Here is a 16,991-nt window from a genome sequence, read left to right as displayed (position 1 = left end):
TTGATAAACTAGCATGCATTAACACCAACTGAACTAGTTGCAACATTCTTTCACAGCCCCAAAAAGAAGAAAAACAAGAACAATAATATTTTTCCAAAAAAAAAAAAAAAACAAGAACAATAATATTGCAACACCCTAAAAAAGTATTCAACTGATCCACGACATGCGATGAAATTTCAAACCCCATCACTGTTCAAAAGGAACACGCACGAATAACCGCCCATGCAGGCTAACTACAGCAGATGTTTGAAGGGGATCAATTTTTCCAGGTAAGCTCACAACCTGTAAAACGCAACATAAACTGCATTTGTAACTGTAATCAAAATAGATATCAAAACTTGTAATAAACTGTTAAATCAAAGCATTCACTCATGGTAGATACTAGATAGGATTTGTTTAAAACCCAGAAATCAAAGCTTTGGTCCAAAATAGATTATCGTGGGAGCTGGCATTGGTTCGGACAAACCCAAACAACCTGAGACAGATCCAACCTGCACCGCACTTTGGGTAACTAGAGCAAGATTGGGAAAGGATTTGAATCCTATTCTTGGATCAACAATTTATGATAATTTTTCAGCTTGAACTACAAGTTCACCAAACAGTTTCGGATTTGGATGATTATTATCTTTTGCAGGGATGTCCATAACTTAAGAAAGCATGACATCATCATTATTGTACAAAGATTGCACATATGTGTCTGCAAGTATTTACATATTACCATATGCATCTATAAAACATGTTGTTTACAATAACTTGTATGATAACTTCATCCTCTGTACATAGATAATCGACGGATAACATATTTTAGGTATAAGTTTCTTATACCAACTAAACTGTGAAAATCTCATAAAATTACCCATTTCATAGCCATAAAGCCCTTGTTATTCAGTTCAGCATTGTTATTAGCACTCCAAAATTGTCATCATGCACCTCTCCCTCCATTGATTTCTATTAGGAAGGAGTCCATGATGACTATTTGGATTGCCAATGACATCCCCCATTCAATACCGTGTTTTTTTCTTCCCTTCATTGTTTTCATCTTTTCCGCTAATTTGGAAATATGGATGAACAATCTTCGGGTTTTTGGGTTCCTTGGGTTCCCACAGGTAATATATATTTATTTCTGAGCCAAGCACGAACCATAGAAGCTAATAGGAAGTATTAGATACCTTCTTAAATGGTGTAATACCCCAAGGATTGTCAATCTGCTCTGGTTGACCTGTTATAACAAGACGTCCAGCTGGATCTGATTGAACTCGGACCTGGGGAGGAACGCCATAGATTAGGACAACTATCTTCATGTCAAAAATGATGGTGCGGAAAATTTCCAACCAGACGCCAACTGATGCTATATTATGCATATTTAAGGACAATTAAACAATTTAGATCCCGTTTGATAATCATTTCGTTAATAGTTTTTAGTTTTCAATTTTTTTTTTTTGTTTGAGAGAAAAGGGGAAATACATGGGAGAAGTGACGTGTATAGAAGGGTGGAGGAAAGATGGTGAGACAGATATAGAAGAGGTATATATACAAAATGAAAATTACAAAAATAAAAATAAATAAATAAATAAAAACTACTTTCAGTTCTTTTCACTTACCCTCCTCTGTTTGGATGAGGAAAATAAACTTGGAATTTGGACAAAAGTCAAAATTTATAAATTAACGTGCCCCAATTCCCTCATTTTGGATTCATAGCATAGAAATTTAGAATTTGGAAAATAAACTCGCATCACCCCTCTTCATCCCACCTTTCCCCCATATACTTTCCTCATATCCCAAGCACAAAAAGTGAAAACCAAAAACTAAATGCAAAATGGTTATCAAATGGGCCTTTAGTTTCTTCCATATTCAGACACACGAGCGTAAATACTGCATAAAGACATGCATGAAAAGGGAGATACACATTTATGCAAATGGCCCAAGTGCCACATGATTAACTTCCTCTGCCAGTCACAAAGTTTAAAGGAGATGTGGATGATATGGAGACACATTATCATCCAATGAACCTAGCATCACATAGGACCAATCAATGAGGGAGATTAAGAAATTAACAAAGCCAACGCTTTGGACACCTTTTTTGTTCTTTAGGACAACGAAGGCAGTAAAAGGGAGGATATGTGAGGTTATGATCATCTCTGTGGGCTTCGGTTACTACAAAATTTAGAGATTTGTCTTTTTCAAAAATTTGGCATAACTGGAATACGGCTATTAGTTAGTTTTGTGTTGTTTTTATAGTTTCTAAATGTATGGGTGATGGTGCTATTTATCTTGTTTTGTTTGTGCCTTTGCGGACTTCTTGTCCGCTTTTGTTTTTTTTTTATTGTTTCATTGCAATAAAAATTCGTTTCTTCATAACTTATTATTCGACTTCAATGTTCATTTACATGGAATACCTTCTCTCCATCTGACAAAGTTAAGGCTTTGGAAATCTCTTTTGATTTACTCATGATTTGTTGTGGCCTAAATCAACAGGAGGACCAAATCATGGACATGTTACTTAGCGGGATTACATATGGAAATTTATAATGTGGGCACCTTACAATCATATTGATTGTATTATGGACTCTATAAACTGGCAACAGAGGTGGAAACATCAAAGCAAAAAATTAGTTAAACGACTAATGGTTTTGTCAGTCGTAATTCAAAGACATCTTACTATCCAGTCCAAGGAAGAGAATAGATGAATTCATAGGCCTTTGAAAAGGGAAACAGATATTCAAACACCAACTGACTAAGAATTACAAGTGGCCCGGTTGACATGTACAAGCAATGTTCATATATTAACTTCCTAAATCTTGTCAAGCAAGCTCAGTTTTTGGAAGATTCTTAAACAGAGGATCAAGATCCTGTTTTAGAATGAATAGATGGAGTTATAATATAGAAGCTCTTGTGAATCAACTAAGTATGAAGATTGAAGACTTATATGTTGAAGGAAAAGACTGGTGAACCAACACACCAGATTGGCTCCCAATGGGAGGTTATGCAATGTGATCATTGATGGAAGTTTAAATAACAAAATATCACTAGAAATGCTTGACAAGCTCAAACTTAAAACTAAGAATTTCCCACTTTTTACAGGTTTTCTTGGTTCAAAAAAGGGATTGAGGTAAAAGTCAATGTTCATTGCCTTGTATCATTCTCTATGTCGAAGTTTTATCAAAATATGTGATGCTAGTGCTATGGATGCTTGCCATCTCTTACTACAGAGGCCTCGGCAACATGATGGAGAAACTCTCTATTATGGTTTCCGGAACATCAATACAAACCTGAATGATGTGACAAAGGTAATTTTGGGTCCATTGTGAGGAAGTGTGGGTAAATGCACAAGGGAAAAAATGCCAACTACCTCTCTATCTAGGAAAATTTGGAAGAAACCCAAGCAGATATTCATGTGCATGCTCTATTAATAAAAGGCAAAGTGTCCATTTCGACTACTAAAGCATCATGGTGAAAATGCTTACCAAGTATAACTACCTCAAGGCATGGAGGTGTCAATAACATTCAAATGTGGCAGAAGTTCAGCCAGTCAATGAAGGTGTCCACCATTGAAGACTTTGATATACTGACAAATTAATTTTAAAAGAAAGGGAATGATGGCGGACCATCCAATGGATCTTTTAGCAAACCCAATCATGGAGCACCAACTAAAATACTGAGCCTAGCATTGCAAAGAACAGGTCAAAGATGGAGATTAATACTGAGCCTAGAATTAAGACAAAACACCCACAACTTGCCTCTAGGCACCATTTCTTTAACTGATTTCCCATTCGGCATACACGATGCAAGCAAGGTGGCTGCAAAGTTTGAGGTTTAGGGTTTCGCAAAGAAGATGAGTCCGCACCCTTTGAAATTTTTATGCAATACAATGCCATTTGGTTCATTTCTCATGTCCTTTCAAATGAAACAAACATCTTTACTAAACTGAATGTTGAGGTCTAACAGCTGTCTTCTTTTTAGTAAGCTGATTTTAAAACATGTACTTTTCCCCTTTTATCTTCTCCCCCTTAGCATTGCATCCCAGATCTTTCAAACCCACCTCCATGCCTCACTCCCACAAGAAGCAAACCAGCAAACTCCCATCTCCACTTCATGCACCTCCATACCATACTCCTTGTTTTTCTTTTCTCTTTTACACTCCAATAGGAATAGCTCAGCTTCTCAACAGCTCTCTTCTATATTCCTTCTTTGTTTTTCCTTTACTATTATGTTTATGTTTCTATTCCAGCCACCTCAAACATGTCTAGTAGACTAATACTTTAGTCTGAACAGAACTGAATATGTTAGTTTTTGGCTCGTCAGTTTGTGTCCTTTTCTGTTTAGGATTGTTTTAGGGAAAGGGTGCACCAATTCTTCTCCTAAAAGGGCTAGGAAAGAATCTTAGTTTCCTTATTCAATGTAGATTAGAAATCCTAGAAGTCTATTTGGAATTGGAAAGGAAGTCTAAATTCCTATTCCACTTAGAATAGGAATTATAATTTGTAAAGGACATGTAAGCCAACCCTATATCTATAAATAGGGTGCGGCAAGGCTGATTTTCAGCAGAGAGAAAACAGCAAAACAGCAGAGAGAAAACAGCCAAACAGCAGAGAGGTTTGAGATTAGTTCTAGGGTTTGCATAAGTTCTGTAATCTCTATTATTAATCAAAGAAGCGGTGATTTCTCTACCTAGGGAAATCACAACTGGACGTAGGCATAAGTTCTGCCGAACCAGTATAATTCTTGTGTGTTTCTAAGTTTTCTATATTTGCTAGTTTAGTCTATTGCCGTTAGTTACATCAAAGAACAAGGTCCAGTGAAAGGGGTTTTTTCAACAATTGGTATCAAGAGCTAGGATCAAGGTGTTCTACGATGTTAAAAGGGAAGATGAATGCGGATCAAGGACCTGCGTTAAAACCCTTTGACGGCAAGGATGACTTCACGGACTGGCAAAGGATGATGAAGAACGTACTGATACAGCAGGATTTGGATGATGCACTTGATGGTAAGAAGCCGGAAAGCATGACAGAAGCAGCATGGAATAAGGTTCTCAAGAAGGCCAAGAGTTCCATCGAGATCCATCTCACAAGATCAGTTCGGTCACACATCACCGAAAAGATGTCTGCCCAGGAAGCATGGGAAAAATTGGAGAATGTTTATATGGGAAAAACCGTGTCCAATAAACTTTTTCTAAAGGATGAACTATTCGGGCTTCGACTAGAAGAAGGAGGTGATATTGAAGATCACGTATGCAGGTTCCAGAATTGCATAGCTAATCTTCAGAAAGTCGAAGAAACTTACAAAGATGATGATATGGCTATCATCCTGCTAAGGTCTCTACCTTCGTCTTTCAAGCACTTTCGAACAACTCTAATGTTTGGAAAAGAGTCCTTGAAGCTTGAAGACGTAATTCAAGCTCTTCAGTCATATGCTAAACTAGATGATATAACTGAAAGCTCTCAAGGCCTTTATGCCAAAGGCAAGGAGAGGGGGCGGGAAAAGACAAGAGAAGAGAAAATTGGCAACAGAGGTAGGTCAAAATCCAAGAAGAAAAAGGAAAAGAAGGAAGGTTGCTTCGAATGTGGTTCAGCCGATCATTGGAAGAGGAACTGCAAGATTTGGAAAGAAAAGAAAGCCAAGATGGAAGGAAGCTCAGGTTCCGCTAGTGCAGTCACTGAACATGAGAGTGACGGGGAACTTCTTTCGGTAACATCGGGCTCCAAGGCTTTCAATTGGATTTTGGATACTGGATGCACGTTTCATATGTGTGCAGTAAAAGAATGGTTCGATACTTTCAAAGAAGTCAGCAGCGGGGAAGTCTTAATGGGGGATGATTCTTCATGTCCTGTAAGAGGAATCGGCACTGTTCGAATCAGAATGTTCGATGGGATGATACGAGCTTTAGGGAACGTCAGGTATGTCCCTAGACTAAGAAAGAATTTGATTTCCTTGGGTACTTTAGATGAGGCCGGTTATGGGTACAAGTCTAAAAAAGGAAGACTCAGGGTAACCAAAGGATCGCTAGTGGTAATGCAGGGTGACCTACAACCCAATAAGTTGTATAAGTTAATTGGGACCACTATAGTCGGGGGAGCAGCTGTTTCTGTAAATCAAAGTATAGAAGACAAGACTGAACTATGGCATCATAGGCTCGGGCACATAAGCCAGAAGGGATTGCAAGAATTACACAAGCAAGGCCTGTTGGAAGGCGTGTCAGCTTGTAAACTGGACTTTTGTGAATACTGTGTTCTTGGGAAGCAAAGAAAGGTATCATTCGCAAGTAGCAATGCAGATAGCCGAAGTAAGGAGCAACTCAGCTATATTCACTCAGATGTTTGGGGTCCTGCTCCAACTAAATCAAATGGTGGAGCCAGGTATTTTGTTACTTTCATGGATGATTTTTCTAGGAAGGTTTGGATTTATTTCATGAAGCAGAAATCCGAGGTTTTTGCAAAGTTCAAGGAATGGAAAACAGAAACCGAGAATCAAACTGGAAGAAAGATCAAGTATCTGAGAAGTGACAATGGAGGTGAATATACAAGTAATGAGTTCACCGATTACTGCAAGCAGGAAGGCATCATAAGGCACTTCACAGTAAAGAAGAATCCCCAACAAAATGGAGCTGCTGAGAGGATGAACCGAACTCTCATGGAGAGAGAAAGGAGCATGCGATTTCATGCAGGATTGCCTGATAGTTTTTGGGCAGAGGCTGTTAATCATGCAAGTTATTTGATTAACAAATCACCATCTACAGTTCTCGGTTTTAAGAGTGCAGAAGAGGTATGGTCTGAGAAGCCGGTGGATTATTCCAAGCTCAGGGTGTTCGGCTGTAGTGCTTATGCACATATTCCAAGTGATGAAAGGTCCAAGCTCAAACCGAAGTCTATACATTGCATATTCCTAGGCTTTGAGAAAGGAGTGAAGGGTTTCAAACTTTGGGATTTCAACAACAGGAAAAAGGTTGTCAGTCGAGATGTTGTCTTTGATGAGACAACCATGCCTCTGAATAAAGTTGAGAGCAGTAGGGAGAAGAAGGATGATGCTGCAATTGAAGCAACAAAGATTCCGTTAATCAGTTCAGATGAAGAAGAAGCTCAGGTGGAGCAAATTGAGCAAGAGGCCGAATCTGATGGTTTTGAGGAAGAAGAAGAGCATCAGCATCATTCACCAGTTAGGAATCAGGTGGAGCAAGAAACAGGACAGATTGAAGGTACTCCAATCCGCCAGATATCCCAAAGGAGTCAAACTCCACCCAACAATCCACCTGCATTCCAAAGATGCATAGCACTGGACAAACCTAAGCGGAACAAGAAGAAACTTGACAGGTTTGGGTTTGACCAAAACGAAGTTAATTATGCTCTTAACATTAGTCAAGGAGATCCGACTACTTATCGAGAAGCTATAGCAAGTGATGAGCGAGATAGTTGGATAAGTGCTATGACAAAGGAAATGGAGTCTCTTTACAAGAACTCTGTTTGGGAGTTGGTTCCTAAACCCAAAGACAGAAAGCTAGTTGGATGCAAGTGGGTATTTAGGAAAAAGGAAGGACTACATGAACAAGATGCCGTGAGATTCAAAGCAAGGCTCGTGGCTAAGGGGTACTCACAAAAGGAAGGGGTGGATTATGATGAGATCTTTTCACCTGTAGTCAAGCATACTTCTATCCGATTGCTTTTAGCAATGGCAGCTCAGCATGACATGGAGATTGAGCAGATGGATGTGAAGACAGCGTTTCTTCATGGGGATTTAGAGGAGACGATATTCATGGCTCAACCAGAAGGGTTTGTTGAATATGGGAAAGAAAACCTAGTATGTCAGCTAAGAAAGTCCCTGTATGGCCTGAAACAGTCTCCAAGACAGTGGTACAAGAGGTTTGATTCATTCATGCTGAAAATTAATTTTAGAAGGTGTTTGTATGACTGTTGTGTGTACTATCATGTGTTCCAAGATGGGATGATCATATTGCTATTGCTATATGTGGATGACATGTTAATTGCTTGTCAAGACAAGTCTAGAATTCAAGACTTGAAAAGGATGTTGAGCGAGGAGTTCGACATGAAGGATCTAGGTGCCGCACAGAAGATCCTTGGCATGGAAATTCAGAGAGATAGGACCGCTGGAAGGATTTGGATATCACAAGCCAAGTATATTCAGAAGGTTCTTGAGAAGTTCAACATGCAAGAAGCAAAGGTAGTTTCGACTCCTTTGGCAACTCACTTCAGGTTAAGTGGACAACAGTGTCCTATGTCCGAGGAAGAGCAACAAGAAATGAAGAAGGTGCCTTATGCTAATGCTGTGGGCTGCCTCATGTATGCAATGGTATGCACACGTCCTGACATAGCTCAAGCAATCAGTGTCGTTTCCAGATACATGGCAAATCCAGGAAAGCAACATTGGGATGTAGTCAAGTGGATTTTGCGTTATTTGAAGGGTTCTTGGCGACAAAGGATTATGTTTGAGAAGCAAAAGGAAAATGCAGGGGTGTTAGGATATGTGGATGCCGATTATGCAGGGGACTTGGACAAGAGAAGGTCAACTTCTGGTTATGTGTTTACATGCGCAGGAGGACCAATCAGTTGGAGGGCACTACTGCAACCAATTACAGCTTTATCGACCACAGAGGCAGAGTATATTGCATTGGCCGAAGCTGGAAAGGAAGCAATTTGGCTTAGTGGCTTGGTAAGTCAAATGGGAATCAATCAAGATTGTGTGAAGCTTAAGTGTGATAGTCAAAGTGCCATTCACTTGGCAAAGAATCAGGTTTTTTCTGGAAGATCAAAGCACATTGAAGCAAGATATCACAGAATCAGAGATTGGATGGAGTCTAAGGAAATTTGGATTGAAAAGGTACATACGGATGACAATGCCGCAGATTTCCTTACAAAGATAGTGCCGGCCAAGAAGTTCAAGCATTGTTTGAACTTGATCAATCTCGTTGATTGATTAAAGTGGAGCACCTCCTCACCTGAGGTGCAATGAGGCAAGAAGGAGGTTGCCAAGGTGAAGACTCTTGAAGTTTTTCCAGAGCTACTTCAAGAAGGTTCAAAGATACTCTGAGGTGCAAACGATCAAGACTTGGTTTGACTGACCAAGGTGGAGATTGTTAGTTTTTGGCTCGTCAGTTTGTGTCCTTTTCTGTTTAGGATTGTTTTAGGGAAAGGGTGCACCAATTCTTCTCCTAAAAGGGCTAGGAAAGAATCTTAGTTTCCTTATTCAATGTAGATTAGAAATCCTAGAAGTCTATTTGGAATTGGAAGGGAAGTCTAAATTCCTATTCCACTTAGAATAGGAATTATAATCTGTAAAGGACATGTAAGCCAACCCTATATCTATAAATAGGGTGCGGCAAGGCTGATTTTCAGCAGAGAGAAAACAGCAAAACAGCAGAGAGAAAACAGCCAAACAGCAGAGAGGTTTGAGATTAGTTCTAGGGTTTGCATAAGTTCTGTAATCTCTATTATTAATCAAAGAAGCGGTGATTTCTTTACCTAGGGAAATCACAACTGGACGTAGGCATAAGTTCTGCCGAACCAGTATAATTCTTGTGTGTTTCTAAGTTTTCTATATTTGCTAGTTTAGTCTATTGCCGTTAGTTACATCAAAGAACAAGGTCCAGTGAAAGGGGTTTTTTCAACAGAATAAATATATGACCTACGCTAATATTTAGCACTGTTTTGTGTTGTTAACATTGATAATTTCTACATATGTAACTCAATCTGTTCATCTGTTGGTAATGCTATGTTGACGGTGCTGTCTTGCTAAAAAAATATTCCGTAATTATTTGAGAAGCAAGGGTTCAACTTGGATTGTTTCATTCGGATTTCTTTAAAGTATGAGTAATTGAGTATTTTATGTTTTGAGGACTAAGTATTATGCTTCAATGACAGTTAGTACCGTTACCGTGCATTATTTATTTATTTCTTATTAAAGTAATCCCTGTCCTGAAAGGCTTAAGCCTAACCTTGCAGGACCAAAACGCAGTTAATGCCTTTCAATATATTTAATAAATAAAAAGAATAAATAAAGAATATCGTTACCAGTGGCCACAATACTTGTGAATGAATTAACTTCAGAAGTGTGGTAATAAAATATCTTAACATAACCATAACAGTTCATCTAATTAATCATAGCCATCAATCATAACTATTAAAAAAGATCATGCAAAAATCCCCATGTTATCATACAACATATAAACCAGCACAAAAGAGAAGTAAATAGAAGAGCAAAAGGAAGAGGGTGACAAGGGTTTACCTCCTCACGCAGAAGACCAGGAACCAAAGCATATACCTCAAAGCAATCTTTCTGAGCATGTAGAGATGAAAGTAGTCAGGACCAACAGAAGATAGCCAGCAACTCACTAAAATTTACAATATAGGGAAGCATATTAGGAAAAAGAATACACAAACACACTTACAGTTTCTAGTACATTGATCTTCACCCAATCAGCTGGAGGTCCAAGATCAACAACAGTTGTGACTACCCTACCAGATGAAAACCATGTCCCAATGATTTGATGAGGAAAAAAACAAGAGGGTAAATAAATGCAGCCGTGCACACAAATTTGTTGCCTGAGATGTACTTAGCAAAGTACTTTATAGAATGAGTAAGTTTTGAGTCAGCTAAGGAATGGTACATATTAACAGCCTTCTTAAAAGGTTCATATTATTTCTTCCACTATCAGCACCCAATGTACAAAGGGCACTCAAATGTCCAATGAGTAAAATCTCAATTTCTTTGTTAAAGTCCTTTGCTTCTTATATGCAAATAGAGAGTTACCATTGAAAAACTGTGCACAAGTATTCTTAAAGTTTATTCAAATTCAAGCATAACAAAACAGACTCCACAAATTTCAAATGAATGTTAACACACCATCACTTTTTAGCAACGCATGAAAGTAAAAACATTCAACTGGAACAAGTAAGGAGAAGAGTTGGTCAAGAACAGAGAAATCATAGCAAAATAAATATATTTACAAAAATGACCAGCAAGTAATGATCTTAACTGCTTATCTGCCTCAATATTTGCAGTTGAAAGCTCCAGGTTTGTTGGTGTCCTGTGTTTAACCGAACCTGACAAGACAATGTAAACAGTAAATGCATTTTAAGCAATAAAATATTGATTAGCCAGAAGAATTTTCATTGCAAGGGAACATACCAATGCTTTTAAGATTCTTTTCACGCTTTGGGGTAGAACTCAAGTGCTTGTCCTGTAAGTAAATGAAATTTCAAAAGAAAATTTTGAACCGTGTTAAATGGCATGCAACTTTTCCAGGCATACAATAATAAGTACAATCATTATAGTGAGACAAAGAGAATCAACAAACCTTAATAGTAGGCTCGGCAACCTCACCATATCCAACAAGACGCTGTGCATGCCAACCCTGCATTGCACGAGCTGCAGCATCCCTTCGTGCCCTGCCTGATCCAGGAGCTTGATGAGCACTTGCCTACACAAAAGAAAAATATAAGTGTCAATGGAAGAGGAAGGGACAGGTGTCCGTTGTATACAACTATGCAGTTAAGAGGCCTGATGCTGAACATTCAGAAAGGCAACTACAACAGTTACAACACCATGAAAATTTTCTGGTCAGTTAATTCAACAATCCTATTAACCTAGCAAAAAAAGTGGAAAATCCAGATGCAATCAAAGAACTAAAATGTAAACAAATGGAAAATTCACCTCCTTCTCAACACTTGTAGACTGAGTGATAGGTCCAACAGGAAGTCGAAGCTCACCAATTTTCCTCTTATGCTTCTCATATTCCAAAAGTGCCTGCACAAGTTGATAAGCTTAGGAACAGAGGACGCATGAAATAATACAAAGCTTCCACAACAACTAGCAATTTGATACAATTACTGAAACAATCCTTGACCATATACCTGGGAAACAGAGTCTAATAGTAACAAACTCATAGAATTCATTTAAGTGGGCTCAAGTTCCCTGTGAGAATCAGTTTTCCACCTTTGACCACAGTGTAGAAATATAGCCTATCGCCCATATGTGGACAGGAAATAACAAATATACTCTATTCTAAAGTTTTTTAAATCATTAACAAATATCCACGTCATGTTATGGATGCGGCACGTCATGACTACCCAGTTAGCATTACTAATTTCTAAATGAATAGAAGCACACGTACTATCGTGAAGAGTTAATGGTTACCAAAAGATCAAGTATCTATTATGGAAAGATTTGTAGTTGCTGATCCTCTTGTCCCAGGAAAAGTCATTACCTTTTCATAAAATATGCGGAATGTCCAAGATACTGTTGTGCACGTCCTGAGAGAGAGAGAGAGAGAGAGAGAGAGAGAGAGAGAGAGATGGTAAATTGAACACTGGATGTGCAGATATTTAAAGATGAAAATAAATACATAAAAGGGAGCTGCAATACATCCAGCAACATAGGATTATATAAAGCTACTAGCCAAAATATAAAAAGATAAGAATGGAAACATAGCAGTAACAATGTTAGTTGTCTGAAACTTTTTCTTTCTGGGACATGAGCTATATGCAAGTTACAAACCAAAATCCATCATGACCTCCAGTAGAGGAAAAAAAAAAAGGCTAAACTCCAAATGCCAAAGCACTGCAGGTTCTAAAATTTATATGACAGAAATATTTTTCTTTTTTATTGGGAACACAGGCTATATGCACCTTACATACCAAAATTTGCAACAACCTGCAACAGTAGGATATCCAAACTCCCAAATGTCAGAAGGTTGTAAATTTTTTATAGCAGTGATCAAGGTCCTGAAATTTTAATAAGAATAATGCAGGTCCTAAATGACTGCTAGAAAAACTGTAAAAATAATGTTCCTTACTTGGGGGGATGGAAGGACTCTCCTACTTGCCGCCATAACTTTGATGCAGTCACCTACAGTTGCCATAGTATAACTCAATTAATAAATATTTAAACATAAATTAATCTAACTTCATCCAGATTCATAAATTAAACATGACCAAGCGTTCAGAAAAATTATAAATACTCCTTAGGACTTGTTGCTTATAAATTATGGCTTTAGTAATAGTAAAGCCTTGACAGCTAGAATTTTGAGCAAATAATTATAAAATAAAATAACAATATTCTCTTATTAATAGCACAAAAGAAACAATAATTCCTCTAGCATTCATCAATATAACATGCACGGAAAAGGCAAAGTTTACTACAAAGGAATAATGGATTAATAGATGAAACAAAGAATGTGAAGAAAATAAAGTTTCCTGTGTATTCAAGGCCAAGGTCAACTTCCTACATAAGACTATTCAAATAAGATGTCAGTGTCCACTTCCATGTCAGCTAGGTTTTTCTGGTCAACGTTATTCCAATTCAAAGTCTTAAGTAAGAGTTGCATGAAGTCTAGAGGTCAGTCCAAATCCAACAGTGATACAAAGCTCAAATCAAATCACACAATTAATAGAATATCGAATAATAGAAAGTTCCCAAACAAATTAAGGAAAGTATACATTCAAGCCACTGCATAAAGTTCATTCATGTCCAGAACACAACTCAGAAAAAGACTCTGTTCCAATGGCTTACTGATAAGTGAAAGTGACTCAAAAAGACATTCATAACTCCAAACCTATCTTCTTGAAAGAAAAAAAAAATTAGGAAAGTGCCACTCGTATGCATCATTGACGCAAAGATGAAACACCACCAGAGTACCAAGAACTCCAACTTGGATAAGTTTTCTACTCAAGAACTCCAACTCAGTTCTGCTAAAACTAGTACTTAGAAACAGCTCAGCACAAACTTCCTGCCACCAAACCACTGCTTTAAGGCACGAAATGTTGGTGGGTCAAGCATCAACACGTGCAAAAAATGAGTGTAGCAAAGAAGAGAATGCTTTGTTGGATGTGTGGGCACGCAAGAAAGGACAAGATTAAGAACAAGGATATCCGAGGTAAAGTAGGAGTGGCCGCAATTGAAGATAAGAAAAGAGAAAATTGGTTAAGGTGGTTTGGACATGTGAACCGAAGACCTACAAATGCTCTGGTTAGAAAGTGAGATTATGAGACAGAGGCTTGGGGCAAAAGGGGACAAGGAAGACCTAGGAAGAGTTGGAAAGAGACTTTGAGAAAAGACACGGAGTACTTGGAGCTAACGGAAGACTTGGCGCAAAACCGAGCACAGTGGCGTTCTAGGTTCATACAACCGACACTACTTAGCCATAGTGGGATAAGGCTTTGTTGTTGTTGAAATACCTTGATTTTCTCAAAGTTACCAAAATTTACCAAAATCACTGTATATAGTTGGTGAACTTTCCCTCAGACACCATGAATGAGCATTTTATATTTCAACTGCCACCTAATTTAGTATAACCAATAAGGTCAATATTGAAGTAACAAAAACAATTTATTAAAAGACCATGCATCCATCATATTATCCCATCATCTGACACCAAACAATACATTAGTGATAGGACAAACATAACTTTATTAAGCTTGGTATGGTTTGGTAAAAACACTTAAACTTATAAACCAGTAAAGCCTTGAATCAAAATCTACTTGAGTGCAAGCGTTCTTTGCACTGTTGTGCACATGCATATCAGAACTCGATGATAGCCAACAGATGTATGATTATGCTGAGCATTAATTTTAATTATTCCAACATGCAACAAGATGTATACATACCACGTCATAGCCACCCAATCTAGTAACAGCTCTCCATAACCTACATCGCACAAAAAGCATGCAGAAATTAGTCAACACCTGATTTCAGCCTTCAGACACGCATAACTCCCTTTTTATACCCTAAAGGTAAACATGACTTAAATAGTGAAAATAATTATAACCAGAAACTTACTTAAGGCAATTCAGCGGCTCTCCATAAAACTTTGGGGCCTTAAACTCCAAGGCGTACTCCCTGTAGAAACTTTCCACCTCCTTCATAAATGCTGCTTGCTGTGATGGTGTCCCATCCCCAGATTCCTCAGCCTCAGCCATCTGCAAATTAAAAAAGGAAAATATTGTTGTAGAAAAGGAAACAGGAAACGTGAAGGGAAAAAAAGAGAAATTTTGCAGGACTAAGAGTACTCATTTGAGTAAAATCATTCAGAAGCAATAACGTTATGTCTGGACATGTATATACTCAAAGTAGAGTACCTCAGTATCGTTCAACCCATTCTTCAACTCCCCCACTCCCATTTGTTTATCATCTATAGTTTTAAGCTGATTCCTGTCACTGGCATTGCTGGCATTGTCCTTGTGTTCTATGGGCACATCACTAAGAAGAGCCTCATTGACTTTAACATCATCAACATTTGCCTCATGAGTAGGCGGGTTGTCCTCAGTAGCATCCCTCATAACTTGATCGTTGGTTTCCGGTTGAGGTAGCTGCCCAGTCTGATCCTCCTTGGACGCGTGTTGTTTGGTATTCGATTCACTGAGTGACTTTTCTTCGTCCTCCATCTAAACTATATTTATTCAAGCCTCTGAAATCTGAATGCAACAATAATAATAATAATAACTCAGCTAAACTGCATTTTATTTATAAACACAGTATGAAGAAAACCCGAGAGGGATGCACGAGCACAAGCACTGGCACCGGCACCGTTAATGACAGGTGATTTAACACAAACTTTAAACAAAATGAAATGCGCTTAATTGAATTGTTTCCCAGCTCTACACAATTAGTTTCTGAAATCAAAACCCTAACAGTAACAAACGTAAAATTGATGATAATACTAAGAAATTGAGGGGTAGAGAAATGCGGGGAGTGAAGGGACGCTTGCCTGTAACGGAAAGGTCGCGGCGGAGACTGAGTGGAGCCGGAAGGTGCAACGGCGACGGCGTCGTATTATGGCAGATAATGCAGGTAAGTGGGAGAGTGGGGGAGCAGAGACAGAGAGAGCAAGAGAGAATTTAATAAAAATAGATAATACAAGGAATTGTAATTATCCGGAAACGGAATATATGGAAAGGTTTTACGAATTCTGTTATGGCATTTACAGATCGATCACCGCCATCGATCGGGATAAGGAAAATTTTAACGCCGGTGGCAAGTTGACGGAGACAATCAGACACAATTGCAGGTCTCTCTCACACTCTGTTCTCTGCTGCTCCCTTCCGCCGTGAAGGAAGCTCTGACTAGTGACTGGACATGAATCAATGCTCAACACCTGGCAATTAGCCATTTACTTTTACTGCCGGTTCGATGGGCCCATTACTAAAACAAAAATGAAACTCAACAACAAATATAAACCTTTATACTCACTTCAATCTTTTTGAAGTAAGTCTCAAAATTTAAGCTTTTCTGATCTTTGGCCCAAAATTTGATTTTGGGTTAAAACTTAAATTTGAGGCAAATTCCGGCTAGTTTTTTAGTTTGGGTTAATGGTGTGGCCCATTTGTGCGAGTGAAAGATAGACGTTGAAACACAAACGCCCAAGTGAGATGCGCACACTCTGAGTAACACACCCATGCACCGCAGCTTTGAATCCCACCCACATGGGTTTGTCGCCCACTTGTTTGTTCAATTAATGAGCTTAATAGCTCTTTTGTTTTAATCCAAGGGCAGACATTCAAATGGGCCGTTGGATCCAACGGTATACATTTAAGTGATTTAATGTTTTGTTTTATATTTATAAATCTATTAAATTTAACGATTGATATCTAATATGATCAAATCTAATCTATTAAAAAAAAATCTAACAGTCCAAATTTAAATCCAATGGCTATAATAATTAAAAAATATATCTAACTCAAAATTCACCCAGAAACTCAATAAATATCTATGTATTTGTTCAAACATCCACACAAAACACTTTTCTCCTACAATTCTCCCAACTTTTTCTTCGTAGCACACTTTGCAGCAAAGAAAGACCAATACTTAGTAGCACACTTTAAAATCCATTGTGTTTCATGAGTTTCATGGTGTCGGTTTTGTGATTTTCAATATTTATCGGAATCTAAATATTTTAGATTAAAATGTTCATAAAATTAAATTATGATAGTTTACATAATTTTTTTAAACAAAAGTTACTTTAAAAAAAATAGCATAACTTCATTCTTTAA

The 16,991-nt window shown here is 38.0% G+C and overlaps 1 protein-coding gene across 2 annotated transcripts; it reads right to left on the bottom strand.

The window, feature by feature from the left end:
- On the bottom strand, nt 1-16,094 carry LOC137710807 (AT-rich interactive domain-containing protein 5-like). Of its 2 annotated transcripts, none has more exons than XR_011065011.1 (14): nt 15,710-16,094; nt 15,081-15,416; nt 14,782-14,921; nt 14,610-14,649; nt 12,800-12,852; nt 12,212-12,257; nt 11,659-11,751; nt 11,303-11,425; nt 11,134-11,185; nt 10,982-11,048; nt 10,394-10,460; nt 10,231-10,277; nt 1,170-1,262; nt 1-282 (listed from the first exon to the last, which is right to left on the bottom strand). XR_011065011.1 is itself a non-coding variant. In XM_068449937.1 (14 exons), exons 2-14 carry the CDS (start codon nt 15,384-15,386, stop codon nt 187-189), a joined length of 1,227 nt encoding a protein of 408 aa, XP_068306038.1. In that variant the 5' UTR covers nt 15,387-15,416; nt 15,710-16,094; the 3' UTR covers nt 1-186. The 2 variants fall into 2 exon arrangements, 1 of the variants encoding a protein (XP_068306038.1); XM_068449937.1 differs by having other exon boundaries at nt 10,231-10,281.
- Nucleotides 16,095-16,991: the final 897 nt, after the last annotated feature.

Source organism: Pyrus communis, chromosome 12 (assembly GCF_963583255.1).
Source record: "Pyrus communis chromosome 12, drPyrComm1.1, whole genome shotgun sequence".
NCBI classification, from domain to species: domain Eukaryota; kingdom Viridiplantae; phylum Streptophyta; class Magnoliopsida; order Rosales; family Rosaceae; genus Pyrus; species Pyrus communis.
The sequence above is the reverse complement of the archived record's forward strand: the minus strand, read 5'-3'. Positions and strand labels throughout refer to the sequence as shown.

Coding starts and splice junctions, on each gene's coding strand:
- LOC137710807 (XM_068449937.1), bottom strand. CDS start 15,386: ATGGAGGACGAAGAAAAGTCACTCAGTGAATCGAATACCAAACAACAC. Junction 14,922..15,080: donor ATGGGTTGAACGATACTGAG/GTACTCTACTTT, acceptor TTTAATTTGCAG/ATGGCTGAGGCTGAGGAATC. Junction 11,186..11,302: donor TTGCCGAGCCTACTATTAAG/GTTTGTTGATTC, acceptor ATTTACTTACAG/GACAAGCACTTGAGTTCTAC.